Source organism: Agelaius tricolor, unplaced genomic scaffold (genome assembly GCF_023055355.1).
Source record: "Agelaius tricolor isolate 1412-34295 unplaced genomic scaffold, bAgeTri1.0.p SCAF_43, whole genome shotgun sequence".
NCBI classification, from domain to species: domain Eukaryota; kingdom Metazoa; phylum Chordata; class Aves; order Passeriformes; family Icteridae; genus Agelaius; species Agelaius tricolor.
Window position 1 is genome coordinate 824,529 of NW_027269303.1, and position 14,092 is coordinate 838,620.

Sequence of the window (14,092 nt, forward strand, 5' to 3'; positions counted from 1 at the left end):
TGTCATCATCTGCTCTATGATGTCAAAATTCTGCCGTGTGGTGTCACAGATATGGCCTATGCTGTCATAGCTTCTCCGTGACCTCATATACCCCACATGTCATATCCCACTCTGTGACCTCATGTTACCAGATGATAAATTGTTTCCACCAGCTGAGCTCATACCTTGAGCTTGTTCTCCAGGGACCACCAGAGAGACCCCCCAGGACAGAAGAACACATGGGTAAAGGGGAGGGGGGAATATGTTAATGATTTTGGGGAAATGATTATCATATGTGTGTTTAGTCCAGGACAATCAATGAATGTGTGTGCAAAATACAGAATATAAACAGAAACTTTCCTGTACTCAGCATGCACAGCATTAGGAGGAGCTCTCCCCCGTGCATCCAACTGAATAAAGAATGCTGCCTCTTAATGCTACACTGGGGTTAAAAAGAGTTTTCTGTTTTACCAAATTTTTGGTAACACTCCCACTGCCAAGGAAAGCTCTGTCTGCTGCTGTTCACAGAGAGAGAAGGGCTGGGGGCAGATGTTGGGCTCAGAGGCTGCCTGGGGCACAGTGACCATGAAATAATCAAGTTTTCAATGTTCTGTGAAAGAAGGAGGGGCAGGAACAAAACTTCTACACTGGAATTAGGAAGGGCAGACTTTGGCCTGTTTAGGATGCAGATTTGGGGAGTACCGAATCAGATACTGATTTTTTAAAAAAGAAACAGCCCTTAAAAACCAAGAGGTCCAGGAAGGATGGACATGCTTCAAGAAAGTAATCTTCTTAAGGGGGAAGGAGCAGCCTGTCCCAGTGTGGAAAAAAATGAGCTAGAGAGGAAAATGACTGTCCTGGCTCCACATGGAGATTTTGTGGGAAGTCAAGGGAAGGAAGCGTGAGCATCACCTTTGGACACAAGGTCAGGAAACATAGGCAGTGTTTAAGGATGTTATTAGGTTATGCAGAAAGAAAAGGAAAGAGGTGAAACCTCAATTAGAGCTTAACCTGTCCACTTGTGTGAAAAATAATAGAAAATGTATCTATAAATAAATTAATAGCAAAACATGGGATAAGGAGAAGCTTTACTCTTTATTGGACGTAGTGGGGAATACAGTAACTAAAGATAAAGAAAAGGCTGAGCTACTTAACACCTTGTTTGTCTCAGTTTTCAATATTAGGACAGGTTGTCCTCAGGACAAGTGTTTTCCTGAGCTGGTAGATGGGCACAGGGAGCAGAACAGCCCCCTGGAATCCAGGAGGAAGCAGCTGGGGACCTGCTGAGCCACTCAGATGCTCACAGGTGTATGGGATCAGATGGGATCCATCCCAGGGGGATGAGGGAGCTGTGGATGAGCTCCCCAAGCTGCTCTCCATCATTTACCATCAGTCCTGGCTCAGCAGGGAGGGCCCAGAGCACTGGAGGTGCCAGGGTGAGCCCATGCCCAGGAAGGGCTGGAAGGAGGAGCTGGGGAACTCCAGGCCTGTCAGCCTGACCTGGGTGCCCGGCAAGGTTATGGAACAGATCACCTTGAGTGCCATCACAGGGCACCCACAGGATGGCCCAGGGATCAGAGCCAGCCAGCGTGGATTTAGGGCTGGCAGGTCCTGCCTGACCAACCTGGTCTCCTTTTATGCCCAGGTGACCCACCTGTGGATGGGGGAAAGGCTGTGGATGTTGTGTGCCTGGACTCCAGCAGAGCCTTTGACTCTGTCTCTGACAGCATTCCCTGGAAAAGCTGCAGCCCACGGCTTGGGCAGGTTCCCTCCTGGCTGGGAGATTTAAGAGCTGGCTGGAGGCTGGGCCCAGAGAGTGGTGGGGATGGTGCTGCACCCAGCTGGTGTCCAGGCACTGGTGCTGTCCCCAGGTATCTGTGCTGGGCCCAGTCCTGTTTAATATCTTCACTGATGGTCTGGGTGAGGGGATCGAGTCCAGCATTCACAAATTGCAGATGGCACCAAGCTGGGTGTGAGTGTGGATCTGCTGGAGGGCAGGACAAGAAGACCCAGCCTTAAGCTGCACCAGGGGAGGCTCAGGCTGGACAATAGGAAGGAGTTCTTCACAGAAAGGGTGAGTGGGAACTGGAATGGGCTGGCCAGGGGGGAGGTGGCAGAGTCACTGTCCCTCTGCAGTGGCACTCAGTGGCACGGTCTGGGTGACAAGGCAGTATTAGGGCATTGGCTGGACTTGATGATCCCAAAGGTCTTTTCCAGCCTATTTGATTCTGTCATTCTGTGATGACTGGGACACTCTGGGGCCATTGTGACACTGCAGGGCCTCCTGGAACTAAGAGGACCTGGGTGACACCGTGCAGCCCCACAGAACCAGGGCTCCATGGTGGTGCTCCGGGGCCAAATGGACCCAGGGAGTGCCCCGTGACACTCTGGGCCCTTGTGGAACCACAGAGGCCATTGTGACACTGCAGGGCCTCGTGTAACCAAGGGGTTTCACCATTTTGACACTGCAAAAACAAGGGGACCATTGGGAGACTGCAGGGCCCAGTGGAACCAAGGGGCCATTCTGACACTGCAGGGCCTCATGGCACCAAGGGGACATTGTGACACTGCAGGATCCTGTGTAACCAAGGGGCCACAGTGACACGATGGGGCCTCAAGGGATCTGGAATAATGCTGTGACACTGTGTGGCCTTGTGGAAACAAGGAGTCCATTGTGACACTGAGGGGACTTGTGGAACCACAGAGACCATGGTGACAGTGTGGGACCTCATGTGACCATGGGGCCATTGTGACACCCTGGGGCCCCATGGAACCAAGGGGCCACTGTGGAACTGCAGCACCAGCGAGAACATTGTGACACTGTGAAGCCTCACAGAAGCAAAAAGTCCCTTGTCACATTTTGGGGCCCCATGGAACCAAATAGAACATTTCTGCTCTGCATCGTCTCATGGAACCAAGGGGACCAGTTTAACAGTGCAGGGCCTGGTGTAACCAAAGGACCATTGTGACCCTGAGGGGCCCCTTGGAAACAAGGACATCTTTGCAGATTTCACCAAGCTGGGTGTGAGTGTGGATCTGCTGGAGGATAGGAGGGCTCTGCACAGGGACCTGGACAGGCTGGATCCAGGGGATGAATCCAACAAGGTGAGGTTTAACAAGTCCAAGTGCCAGGCCCTGATATTTGGCCCCAGTGCTACAGGCTGGGGACAGAGTGGCTGGAGAGCAGCCAGGCAGAAAGGGACCTGCAGGGACTGATGGACAGCAGGCTGGACATGAGGCAGCAGTGTGCCCAGGTGGCCAAGAAGGCCAATGGCTCCTGGCCTGGCTCAGGAATGGTGTGGCCAGCAGGAGCAGAGCTGCTGTGCCAGCACTGATCTGCCCCAGCTCTGCACACAGACATTGCTGCTGCAGCTCCAGAGAAGGCAACAAAAGGGCATCTCTGCAGAAAACTTTGTTGGGAGATCCTTTCGTTCCTTTAAAGCCACTGAGAGCACAGCTCCTCCTTGAAACAGTCTGTGGCCACAGGGAAGATGGAGAGACACAAAATGAGAAATGGCACAAGGAATGACATTTATTTGTTGACAATATAAAAAAAAGTAAAACAAAGGAAAAGAGCCTCCAAAAGGAAACCAGCAAGAAGTTTCAAAGATGACTTTTATTACAAGTGATTTGCAGAAATTGGCCAGCAGTTTAATGTTCCTGAAACCATCTAGTCCTTAGTGTCCATACTGCAGCCTTGAGCTCCTGGTTCCTCAGGCTGTAGATGAGGGGGTTCAGGGCTGGAGGCACCACTGAATACAGAACTGACAGTGCCAGATCCAGGGAGGGGGATGAGATGGAGGGGGGCTTCAGGTAAGCAAATGTGCCAGTGCTGAGGAACAGGGAGACCACGGCCAGGTGAGGGAGGCAGGTGGAAAAGGCTTTGTGCCGTCCCTGCTCAGAGGGGATCCTCAGCACAGCCCTGAAGATCTGCACATAGGAGAAAACAATGAACACAAAACAACCAAAACTTAAACAGCAACTAACAACAATGAGCCCCAGTTCTCTCAAGTTGGACTGTGAGCAAGAGAGCTTGAGGATCTGTGGGATTTCACAGAAGAACTGGCCCAGGGCATTGCCATGGCACAGGGGCAGGGAAAATGTATTGGCCGTGTGCAGCAGTGAATAGAGAAAGGCACTGGCCCAGGCAGCTGCTGCCATGTGGGCACAAGCTCTGCTGCCCAGGAGGGTCCCGTAGTGCAGGGGTTTGCAGATGGACACGTAGCGGTCGTAGCACATGATGGTCAGGAGGAAATACTCTGCTGAGATGAAGAAGAGAAAGAAAAAGAGCTGAGCAGCACATCCAGTGTAGGAGATGTTGCTGGTGTCCCAGAGGGAATTGTGCATGGCTTTGGGGACAGTGGTGCAGATGGAGCCCAGGTCAGCGAGGGCCAGGTTGAGCAGGAAGAAGAACATGGGCGTGTGCAGGTGGTGGCCGCAGGCTACGGCGCTGATGATGAGGCCGTTGCCCAGGAGGGCAGCCAGGGAGATGCCCAGCAAGAGGCAGAAGTGCAGGAGCTGCAGCTGCCGCGTGTCTGCCAATGCCAGCAGCAGGAAGTGCCTGATGGAGCTGCTGTTGGACATTTGCTGGTGCTGCACATGGGCACCTGTTCATGGAGAAAGGACAGTGACAAGTCAGGAGAGGCTGCTTTGGGCCAAACCTGGGCCATTCCCTCCAGACTGCCCCGCTGGGACTCACCCAGCCTTGCTCGTGCTCTGGGAAAACCTTCACCCAGGTCCCTGCCTGAGCTCCAGTTGTGCTGGCTGAGTGTGCCAGGAGCAGCCAGGCCTGTGCATGGGGGCTCTTGAGGAGCCATCCCTGCCATGCTGCCCTGAGTTTTGTGGCCATGGGGCAGATGGACAATGCTGGATATCCAGGATTTGTCAGGGGAATCACTCCTAATGCAGACAGGCTGGGTAGCATCTGAACTCCCACTTTTAAAGGAGGGCAGGAATGGATTTTAGGAATTTTTTTCCTATCCACACATCATTCCTGGCTCTCTGAGGTCACAAATCCCCAGCATTTCTGCTGCACTTAGAGTTTGCCACTGAGAGATGGGAGAGGCAAAGGATTCCCCGTGGCTGAGGGAAGGTGAGGGGCTGGATGGGCTTGTTCCCAGCTGCCCTGGCTTTGCACCTTTGGCTGCAGTCAGAGCACAATCACACTCCTGGATCACCCTGGGATACTCCAAGAGGCTGGAACTCCAAGAGATCCAGGCACAAATCTGCACCCAGGAGGGCAGCTCAGAGCCTGGCAGGGCACAGCAAGGAGATCCCTGGCTGTGCCCATGATGGGATCACAGGGAGGGGGCTCAGCTCATTCCCCTTTCCCATGGACTGCTTTGCCCTCAGCCCCACAGGTGCCAGGGAAGCTTGGACACCCCATTCCCATGGACAGCCCTGCCTGGCAGGAATGCCAAGGGCAGTGCCTGACTCAGCTGCTGCAGATGCCAGAGCCTCCCTGAGAGCAGCAGATAACAGTGCCAATGTCAGGGCAGAGCAGATGTTGTGGTGCTGTGCCTGAGAGGGCAGGGCAGAGACAGCCGGGCACTCAGGACAGTGTTCCCGTGCCCAGCTGTGCCCGGCACCTCCCACACACCAACAGTGCCCTCCTGCCCCAGCCCTGCTCTCTTCAGCCCCCTCTCCTTCCCTGAGCATCTCCCTGGGCCTGGACATTCCCTCCTGAGAGGAGCCTTGTCCCTGCCAGCGCTCACAGAGCCCACCCCAGCCTGTGTGCCCTGGCTGGGGCCCTACAGAAACCTGCCTGTGTGCAGGGCCCTGGCTGGGGCAGGCTCTGTGTGCAGCTGGGCAAGGGCAGCTCAGGAGAGCCCTGCTGGGCCCTGCAAAGGTGATGCTGCTGCTGTGCAGGGCTGAGGAGTGGCTGAGGGCCCTTTGGGAGGCTCCCAGCAGAGACACTGATCAACTTAATTTACAGTTCTGCAGTCCCTGTAAAAGATCAAACATTAGTTTGATGATTCTGCTGTGTCCCTTTCAACTCAGAATGTCCTGGGATTCTTGGATTACAATTCCTGTTCTGCTTCTCTCATCCCCTTGTTTTTTATAATCAAAAGAGAAAAAAAGTCCCTTGCAACAGTGTTAGAACAGTAAAGTAAAAACCAGACATAAATTGGAAGCTGTCAGGTGTCCCAGTGGGGATGAGGCACACCCAGAGCCTGATTTCAGCAATTTATTAAGGTTGATTAATTAGGATATTTAACAGCAACATCCAATAGGAGATTCACTTACCCCAGTTACACATCCCTGGCTCAATCCATTGGAGTAGGTCCAAGGGCTTCTTTACCTTCACTTTTTGTTATGACTGCTCATATTCTGGTCAAAAAACAAAATGTTCTTCTTGTAGGTCCTCTTCCTGATAATAAGACTATACAGGATACTATATGTATTGTATACTAGATGTATTTCAGGAATGCATTTAGACAATCAGTTTATTTTTCTAAAATCAAAGAAAAGGTTAGGGAAAATAATAAAGTTAATAAAGGATTATAGTTATAGATGTATATAATAGTAATGGAGTTCATTAAGAGTTTAATAGACTTAAAAAAAGGAAGATAGATTTATAACTATGTAATAGTAATTTACAGAGTTACAAATATATGAAAATGGTATAAAATAAAAAAATCTTTTTGTCATCACCCCAATGTTCCCATTCTTCTTCAAGCAGGAAATGGAAAACACTCTCAGGAAAGCTCGTGATCTTTCCAGCAATCCCAGGCTTACCTTCTTTGGGAAATGCCCTCCGGAGCTGTGCCCAGGCTGGTCTGGAGCTGGGAGCAGCCCTGCCCCACCCAGCCCCTCTCAGCAGCAGCCCCTGCCCTGCTCAGGGCGGCTCCTTCCCCCCAGAGCTTCTCCCCAGGGCTGGGAGCAGCTGCCAGGGCTGGCTGAGAGCTGTCCCTGGCAGGCAGCAGAGTCCCTGCCCCAGCACAGCGCCCTGGGCTGCAGGACCCTGCTCTGCAGGACAGCCCTGGGCACCCCTGGCTGCTCTGCACAAGAGACAAGCAGAGAATGTACTCACAGGCTCTGCAGGCATTGGCATGTTCCAGCTTGAGGAGATGGCTCCAGGAGCTGCAGCTGCATTGTCCTGCAGCCAGAGGTTCCTGTGCCAAGGGCTGGCAGTGATTGTGCCCCAGGCACTTCTCAGCCCCTTCCCAGCCCTGACTGATTGAAGCTCTCTGTGCCTCTGGGCTGTGCCCAGGCTGGCTGCAGGCAGTGCCCCAGCCCTGCTGGGCTGGCACAAGAGCTGCTCATCAAGAGAAATGTGCTTTTGAAGCTCTTCTTGGTGAGCAGGAGCTGCCTCTGTGCCAGGAGCCCAGCCCAGCTCAGCAGCACAGACACAGCACAAGGACTTTAATCAGCCTCTGGGGCTTTGTGCTCAGGCCCTGAACATCAGTCCCTGAGAGGGAGCTGAAGAAACCTCTGCAGAACTCCAAGGCAGAATCCAACTCCAAAGTTTCTTGGACTTTTAATGGGTCCCAGAGAGGGACAGGACTGAGCAAGTGTCCCCAGGCCCCAGGCAGAGCAGAGAACTGCAGGCAGTGCTGACAGGTGGGGACAAAGAGAAGCCAAGTCTTGGTGCCCTGGGGCACAGCAGGGTCTGTGCCAGCAAGGGCTGGGAGGAGACACCTTGTCCTGAGGCCCTGGGGCCTCCTGGCACAGCCCCAGCCAGGCTGGGCACTGTCAGCCCCTTGTGCTGCCCTCAGCATCCCCCCCTAGCCCACATCCCAGTGGCCTCAAGGATCTGCTGCAAGGAGTCCCTGGGGAGCCTTGCTCAGCAATGGCCCTGGGGGCTCCTTCATGCTCCCTGCAGGGACTGCAGGTTTTTCAAAGGACTTTGGCTTTGGCTTTTGCCATGGAGTCTCTGAGAGGTTTGTGCAATCATGGCCTCCAATTATCTGCTGTAATTAGTCCCTGGAGAGGTTTTGTCAGTAACAACACTCAGTGGGGCTCATTCATACTTCAGGGTACTCCAGTTATTTGAAGGTACTCGGTGTTTCCCTTTTGATACAGACTCTGTGAGAGGTTTGTACAATCATGGTCCCAATTATCTGCTTTAACGAGTCCCTGGAGAGCTTTGTACTGACACTCAGTGGGGCTCAGTAATGCCTTGAGATACTCAAGGTTTTTCAGGTACTTTATAGATTTAAGAGTACTTTTAGGTACTTTTAAGGATTTTCCTTTCCACACTGAGTCTCTGAGAGGTTTTTATGTCATCCTGCCCTCCAATTCTCTCCTCCAAGGAGTCCATGAAGAGCCTGTGTTGGGTATCCTCCCCCTTTCTGTTTTACAACAAAGATGGAATTGAAAGAATTTTGTAAGACTTTCTAATATCATCCAAAGAAACATGGGACAATTAACAATAGAACAACAACCACTAAGAGAATGAATATTCCTCTTTTAGCTCGACATCATCAAACCCTTTAGTCCCTTGGATTGGAAGCGTTTATTGAACCAGTCTTTGTTTTCCACTTGAAGCTTCTTGAGCCCTTCCTCCAGTGCCTGAATGCACTTGTGGATTGACTCGCTGTGGCTGGAGAGGTTCATGCAGCACATGCCCTCAGAGTCTACACAGCCATGCCCATGTGCCCAGAGTAAAAACTCTATCGCTGTTCTGCAAGGTGGCGTGTCTGATGGTCTCTGTGTCTGAGAGCAGCCACTCAATGTGAGGGAGGCAGCATTGGTTTGCTCACTTAACAGGCACCCAGGATGGTCTGATTGCCCTAAAGCTTTAGCTGCAGCCACCCAAGGCAGTCCAAATTGGGGGTGCTACCATCCAATACCTGGATTAAAGCTTTCAAAGCCATCTCTTTGATATCATCCAATACTTCTCTGGGGATACCTGCTGCTTGATCATCTGGTAGGCTGTGTTGTCCTTCTCAAGCTAGATGGTTGATTGTCAGTTCTGCCCTTGCCTCATTATTAGCATAGTCTGCTATTAATTGATTTAGTAAACACTTCCATCCCCCTTCCCACAGGGTGTATTCTGTAGGTGACAACAACATGGTCATAATATATTTTAAATCATAGGTGGTTAATATGTGCTGTAAACATGGCCCTCATTAGGCCATTAAAACAAGGTAAGTCCTTCCTATGGTCTTTAGCTGCCCTACACAGATCCTTGATTTCCCCATAAACCAATGGCTGATACCTAGGATTCTGCCCCCTTCTTTCATACGGGGTAAATGAGGAGTTTCGAGGTTATTTGCCAGTCTCCTTCCTTAACTGGAGGCATGGCCCAGGGTGAAGAGGATGATTGACAGTGGGGGTGTGACCCACAGTTGTTGGGGTGGAGTCTGGAGGTTCATTCAGGGCGGAAGAGAAGGCTGTGGTAGCAGGAAGTGGAGGAGCCAAGATGGAGGGAGGATGGTTGGAATCCTGAGCCACATTCGGGCTCCTTCCATCTTGAGTCTCCAGGGCATGATGCTCCAAGACAGTGTGGCCATTGCCATCTTGGGCCATCGTGGAAGGTCTGAGAAAGGCGGGTTTGAGGGGAGGTCCCGAGTTAGGAGTGACCAATGGATTGAGTTTTCAGCACACTGCTTGCTGGTGAAGGGTCTCAAGGATGGTGTGGAAGATGGGGAGCATGCAGGGTGCAATGGGGTCCCTTTTGATCGAAAGGTTGTGCAATTTAACTCCCACTGAGTCCCAAAATGTCAGTTGTATGGATTTCATCAGCAGAGGCATCTGGAAATTTTTTAATGATCCACCTCATGATCGATTTTAATTCGTACTTTGAAAATATTATGTCATGATCAGTGAGAATTAAAGCATCCATATATATTCCTTTCTACTTTGGACATCTGGCTGCCCATTTTTCTCTTTCTCTGCCTTATGGGGAAGAGCCACCAGAACACCCCAAATCAGTTATGGGACATGGGTGCATATTGTAAAAACATAGTGGCAAAAAGGGCAATAAATGTCTTGCATTTCATCCAAACCCACCTGCAATCCTATGCTGGTGAAACCGTCATCATCCCTGCCAATCCTGGGCAAGATCCCTTGAAGCAACGATGAATCCGCCGGGCCCGGCACAATCCAAAATCCTGGGGAGCCCTGGCCTATCCATCAGCTAACCCCAGCTGACGTGACTGACACAGGGAGCCCTGAGTGTCAGGGTCCCTGTTTGGGCACCTGTGTCAGTGTTCACAGGGGTTTTCAGGTGAGGGAAGAGACAAAAATGTTGACTCCATGTTCGGAAGGCTTGATTTATTATTTTATGATATATATATATTACATTATAACTATACTAAAAAAGAATAGAAGGAAAATTTTCACTCAGAAGGCCAGCTAAGCTAAGAATAGAAAGAAAAAAAAAAAGAATGAAAACAAAGGTCCGTGGCTCGTACAGAGAGAGAGAGAGAGCCAGCTCTGCCGTGAGTGGTCACTAATTCCAAACATCCACACGAGACCAATCATGGATCCACCTGTTGCATTCCACAGCAGCAGATAACCATTGTTTACATATTGTTTCTGAGGCCTCAGCTTCTCAGAAGGGCAGGTCTTTGGTGGGAGCTGCCCTGGGTCAAGGGAGACACTGAGAGAGAAACAGAGCAGGCAAAGACAGGCAGGAGAGAAAGGAGGACACAAACACAATCAGCTGAGAAGGTGGCACTCTGAAAAACAAACCAGAACTGATGGAAAATGAATGAGACAGAAACCAATAGTTCTGAAAGTTTTACTTACTATCAAAATACATCCCACACCCTCAAATTTGGATCCCACTTCTCCTAAACTCTACCCAATGCCATCTCACCCTGGAGGCTGGGGAATTCAGTAATTTTGGTACGGGACTGAGTTTTTTTGAGGTGGAAACTAGGCAATTTGAAGTGGGAATGAGCCACTTGAAGTAAGATTGACTTGTTTTCAGTAGGACTGAGTCATTTTGAGGTGACAGGTCAATCCATCTTTACTTTTGAAGTGCAAAGTTATGCAGAACACTTCCTGAAATCCCCCAAGAACCCCAAATCTTCCAGAATATGTCCTAAAACCATAAATTCCTGCTCAAGGAACTGTTAACTGATGGAACTTGAGACTTCATTGATAAATTTCTTTTTTTTTAGTCCTATTTCAGGTGTTTTTAAATGATAAACAAAAATCAAGAAGAAATTGGGGCCAATCCAAAATGATAAGCAGCCAGGTGTCTTCCCAACACAGATCACAGGGAATGTGGGTCACCAAGGCTCTGCCCAACGTGGATCCTCCCAAGGGGGATGAAGCTGGAGCCGTGCGTGAAGCTCTTCAGCACTTGGGGCATTTGCAGGGCTTCCCCTAACGGTGCCTCTGTTGGTGTTTGGTCAAGTGAGAGCTCTGGGTGAAGCTCTTCCCACACTGAGGACACTTGTAGGGCCTCTCCCTGGTATGGATGCTCTGGTGGGTGACAATGTTGGAGTTTTGCTTGAAGCCCTTCCCACAATCGGGGCAGCGGAAGGGCCTCTCCTCAGTGTGAATCCACTGGTGCTTGAGGAGATGGGAGCTGGTCTGAAACCTCTTCTGACACTCGGGACACTCGTAGGGCCTCTCCCCCATGTAGATCATTTGGTGGATGATCAGCTGGGACCTCTGACTGAAGGTCATCCCATATTCCCCACACTTGTATGGCCTTTCCCCAGTGTGGATTCTCTGGTGGTGGATCAGGCTGGAGCTGTAGCTGAAGCTCTTCCCACATTCCAGACACTCGTAGGGCTTCTCCTCGCTGTGGATCTGCTGGTGGGTTATGAGGTTGGAGTTTTGCTTGAAGCCCATCCCACAGTCAGGGCAGCGGAAGGGCCTCTGATCCGTGTGAATCTGCTCATGCAGGAGGAGACTGGAGCTGATCTGAAACCTCTTCTGACACTGGGGACACTCATAGGGCCTCTCCCCAGTGTGGATGCGTTGGTGCCTTATGACAGCAGAGCTGCAGCTGAAGCCCTTCCCACACTCCCCACACTCATAGGGCCATTCCCCAGTGTGGATCATCTGGTGGCTGATCAGGGTGCTGCTCTTCCTGAAGCTCTTCCCACACTCCAAGCACTTGTGGGGCTTCTCCCCATTGTGAAGCTGCTCATGGAACACCAGCTCTGAGCTCTGGCTGAAGCTCTGTCCACCTTCCTGGCTCAGAGTGGGTCTTTCCTCCTCAGAGCACCCTGGGCTGGGTTTGCAGCCCCTCTTCCTGTGGGATCTCTGGGATTTTCCTCCCCATTGGATTCCTGTACCATGGAGCCACTCAAAATGGCCTCATCCATGAGTTTCTGCTGTGGGGATTTGTCCTCCCTGGTCTCCATCCTCAGCTCCTTCCCTGGGGGAGGAAGGACAAGGAGAGGATGGGATTGGCCTCCGTGCCAGAGGGAAGGGGAAGGAGATCCCCCCAGTGCATCCCCGGCAGGACGGGGTTGGCAGCAGGGTTGTCCTGCAGCCGGGGGCTGTGCTGGGCTGGGAGATGGAGCAGGAGAGAGCGGGAAAGGGGCACTGACTTCCTCCTCACCTGCCTGGGGCTCATGGAGCATCTTCCTTGCAGCCTTCTCCTCTATCCAGCCATGGTTTGGGAATGGAAAATCCTGGTTTAGGAAAAATTCAATGCATTAGCACATTGGGTTAGGGGGTTCCCCCGCCCAAGTCCATCTCTACAAGTCACCAACCATCTGGGGTGCACAAAAACCTCCCAAACACCAAGATTCAGCCCTGAAAATGCCTCCCAGCAGTTCCCTGTCTCTGGTCTCTCCCATTTGGCGTTTGGGGTTCTCCCTGTCCCAGCTGCTGGGGGTCAGATGTATTGGGGGTCCCCTCTCTACCCAGTCCCCACCCTCTCCAGGCTGCTGGGAGTCCCAGCAATCCAAAAAGTTCCCCTTTTCCATCTCCCCACTTAGGGATGCTGGGGGTCTTGCGGTCCCAGTGTCCCTTCTCCCTTTATTCTCTGCTTTGGGGTGCAGGGGCTCCAAGGAGTCCCCCCTGCCCCTCTCCAGGCTCTTGAGGGTCCCACCAATGGCAGCGCTCCCCCCTCTCTGGGCTCCCCACTTTGGGCTCCTGGGGGACACAGGGCTCTGCTCCTCCAGGCTGCCTCTGCCAGCAGCCGCCACCGGGACCCCCCAGTGTCCCCCCAAGGGGCATTTTCTGCTCAGCTTTGGAGTTCTTCATTCTCCAAACATCCCCCCCAAAAAACCCAACCCAGGGACCCCCCAGGGTATCTGGGCAGAGCTCCCCTGCCCAGGGCACCTGCGGGATGGGGGGGTGATGATCCCACAGGTGGGGGCTGTGAATTCAGGGAGGGCTCAACCTCTTGGTTCCTTCTTCTTTCCCTGATCCTCCTTTGTCCCTCCTCTTCCTCCTGCTCCTCCTCTTCCATCCCTCCTCCTCCTCCTCCTCCCTAAGCCCACCTCCTTCCCCTACTTCCATCCCTTCTGGCTCTCCTCCTTCATCCCTGCCCTTCCTCCCTCCTCCTCCTCCCCCAGCAGCAGCCACACCCTCGGTGCCCCGTTCCCGCAGCCCTCGCAGCCCGCGGCAGAAGCGGGGATGGAGCCGGGACAGGTCGGGATGGGCAGCGCGGGGCTCTCGGCTGCTCCCAGCCGCTGCGGGCGGGGGGAACCCGGCCCGGGCCAAAGGAGAGGCAAACTGGGCAAACTGGGGGCTGCCCATCCAAACTGGGCCTTGCTGGGGACCCTGGCTGGGCACTGCCAGCCCTTGGGGCTCCTCTCGGGAGATCCATGAGGGGGGAACGCAGAGAAGGCTGGAGGGATGCCAGGAGTGGCATCACTGAGAGGGACTGGGATCATACTGGGATCATACTGGGAGTGAGTAGGAGCCTGTGGGAGGGAACTAAGACCATGTTGGGGGCAAATGGGATATACTGGGAGGGTGTGGGATCATGCTGAGGGTGATTGGGAGCAGCTGTGAGCAACTGGCATCATGCTGGGAGCAACTGGGAGGAACTGGAAGTCACTGGGTGCATGTTGGGGGTGATTGGAAATGACTGGGCTTATACTGGGATGAACTGGGATCATACTGGCAGTGAGTGCCACTACACTGAGGCTGACTGGGAGTGGTTGTGAGCAAATGGGATTAGGAAGGAAGGAACTGGGAGGGAGTGACTGCGAATGTGCTGGAGGGAACTGGGGTACACTGGGAG

At 52.5% G+C, this 14,092-nt stretch overlaps 1 protein-coding gene across 1 annotated transcript; it reads right to left on the reverse strand.

The window, feature by feature from the left end:
- Positions 1–3,630: 3,630 nt before the first annotated feature.
- On the reverse strand, positions 3,631–4,610 carry LOC139603997 (olfactory receptor 14A16-like). The gene has a single exon (XM_071454997.1). The coding sequence runs from the start codon at positions 4,561–4,563 to the stop codon at positions 3,631–3,633; it is 933 nt and encodes a 310-aa protein (XP_071311098.1). The 5' UTR covers positions 4,564–4,610.
- Positions 4,611–14,092: the final 9,482 nt, after the last annotated feature.

Coding starts and splice junctions, on each gene's coding strand:
- LOC139603997 (XM_071454997.1), bottom strand. CDS start 4,563: ATGTCCAACAGCAGCTCCATCAGGCACTTCCTGCTGCTGGCATTGGCA.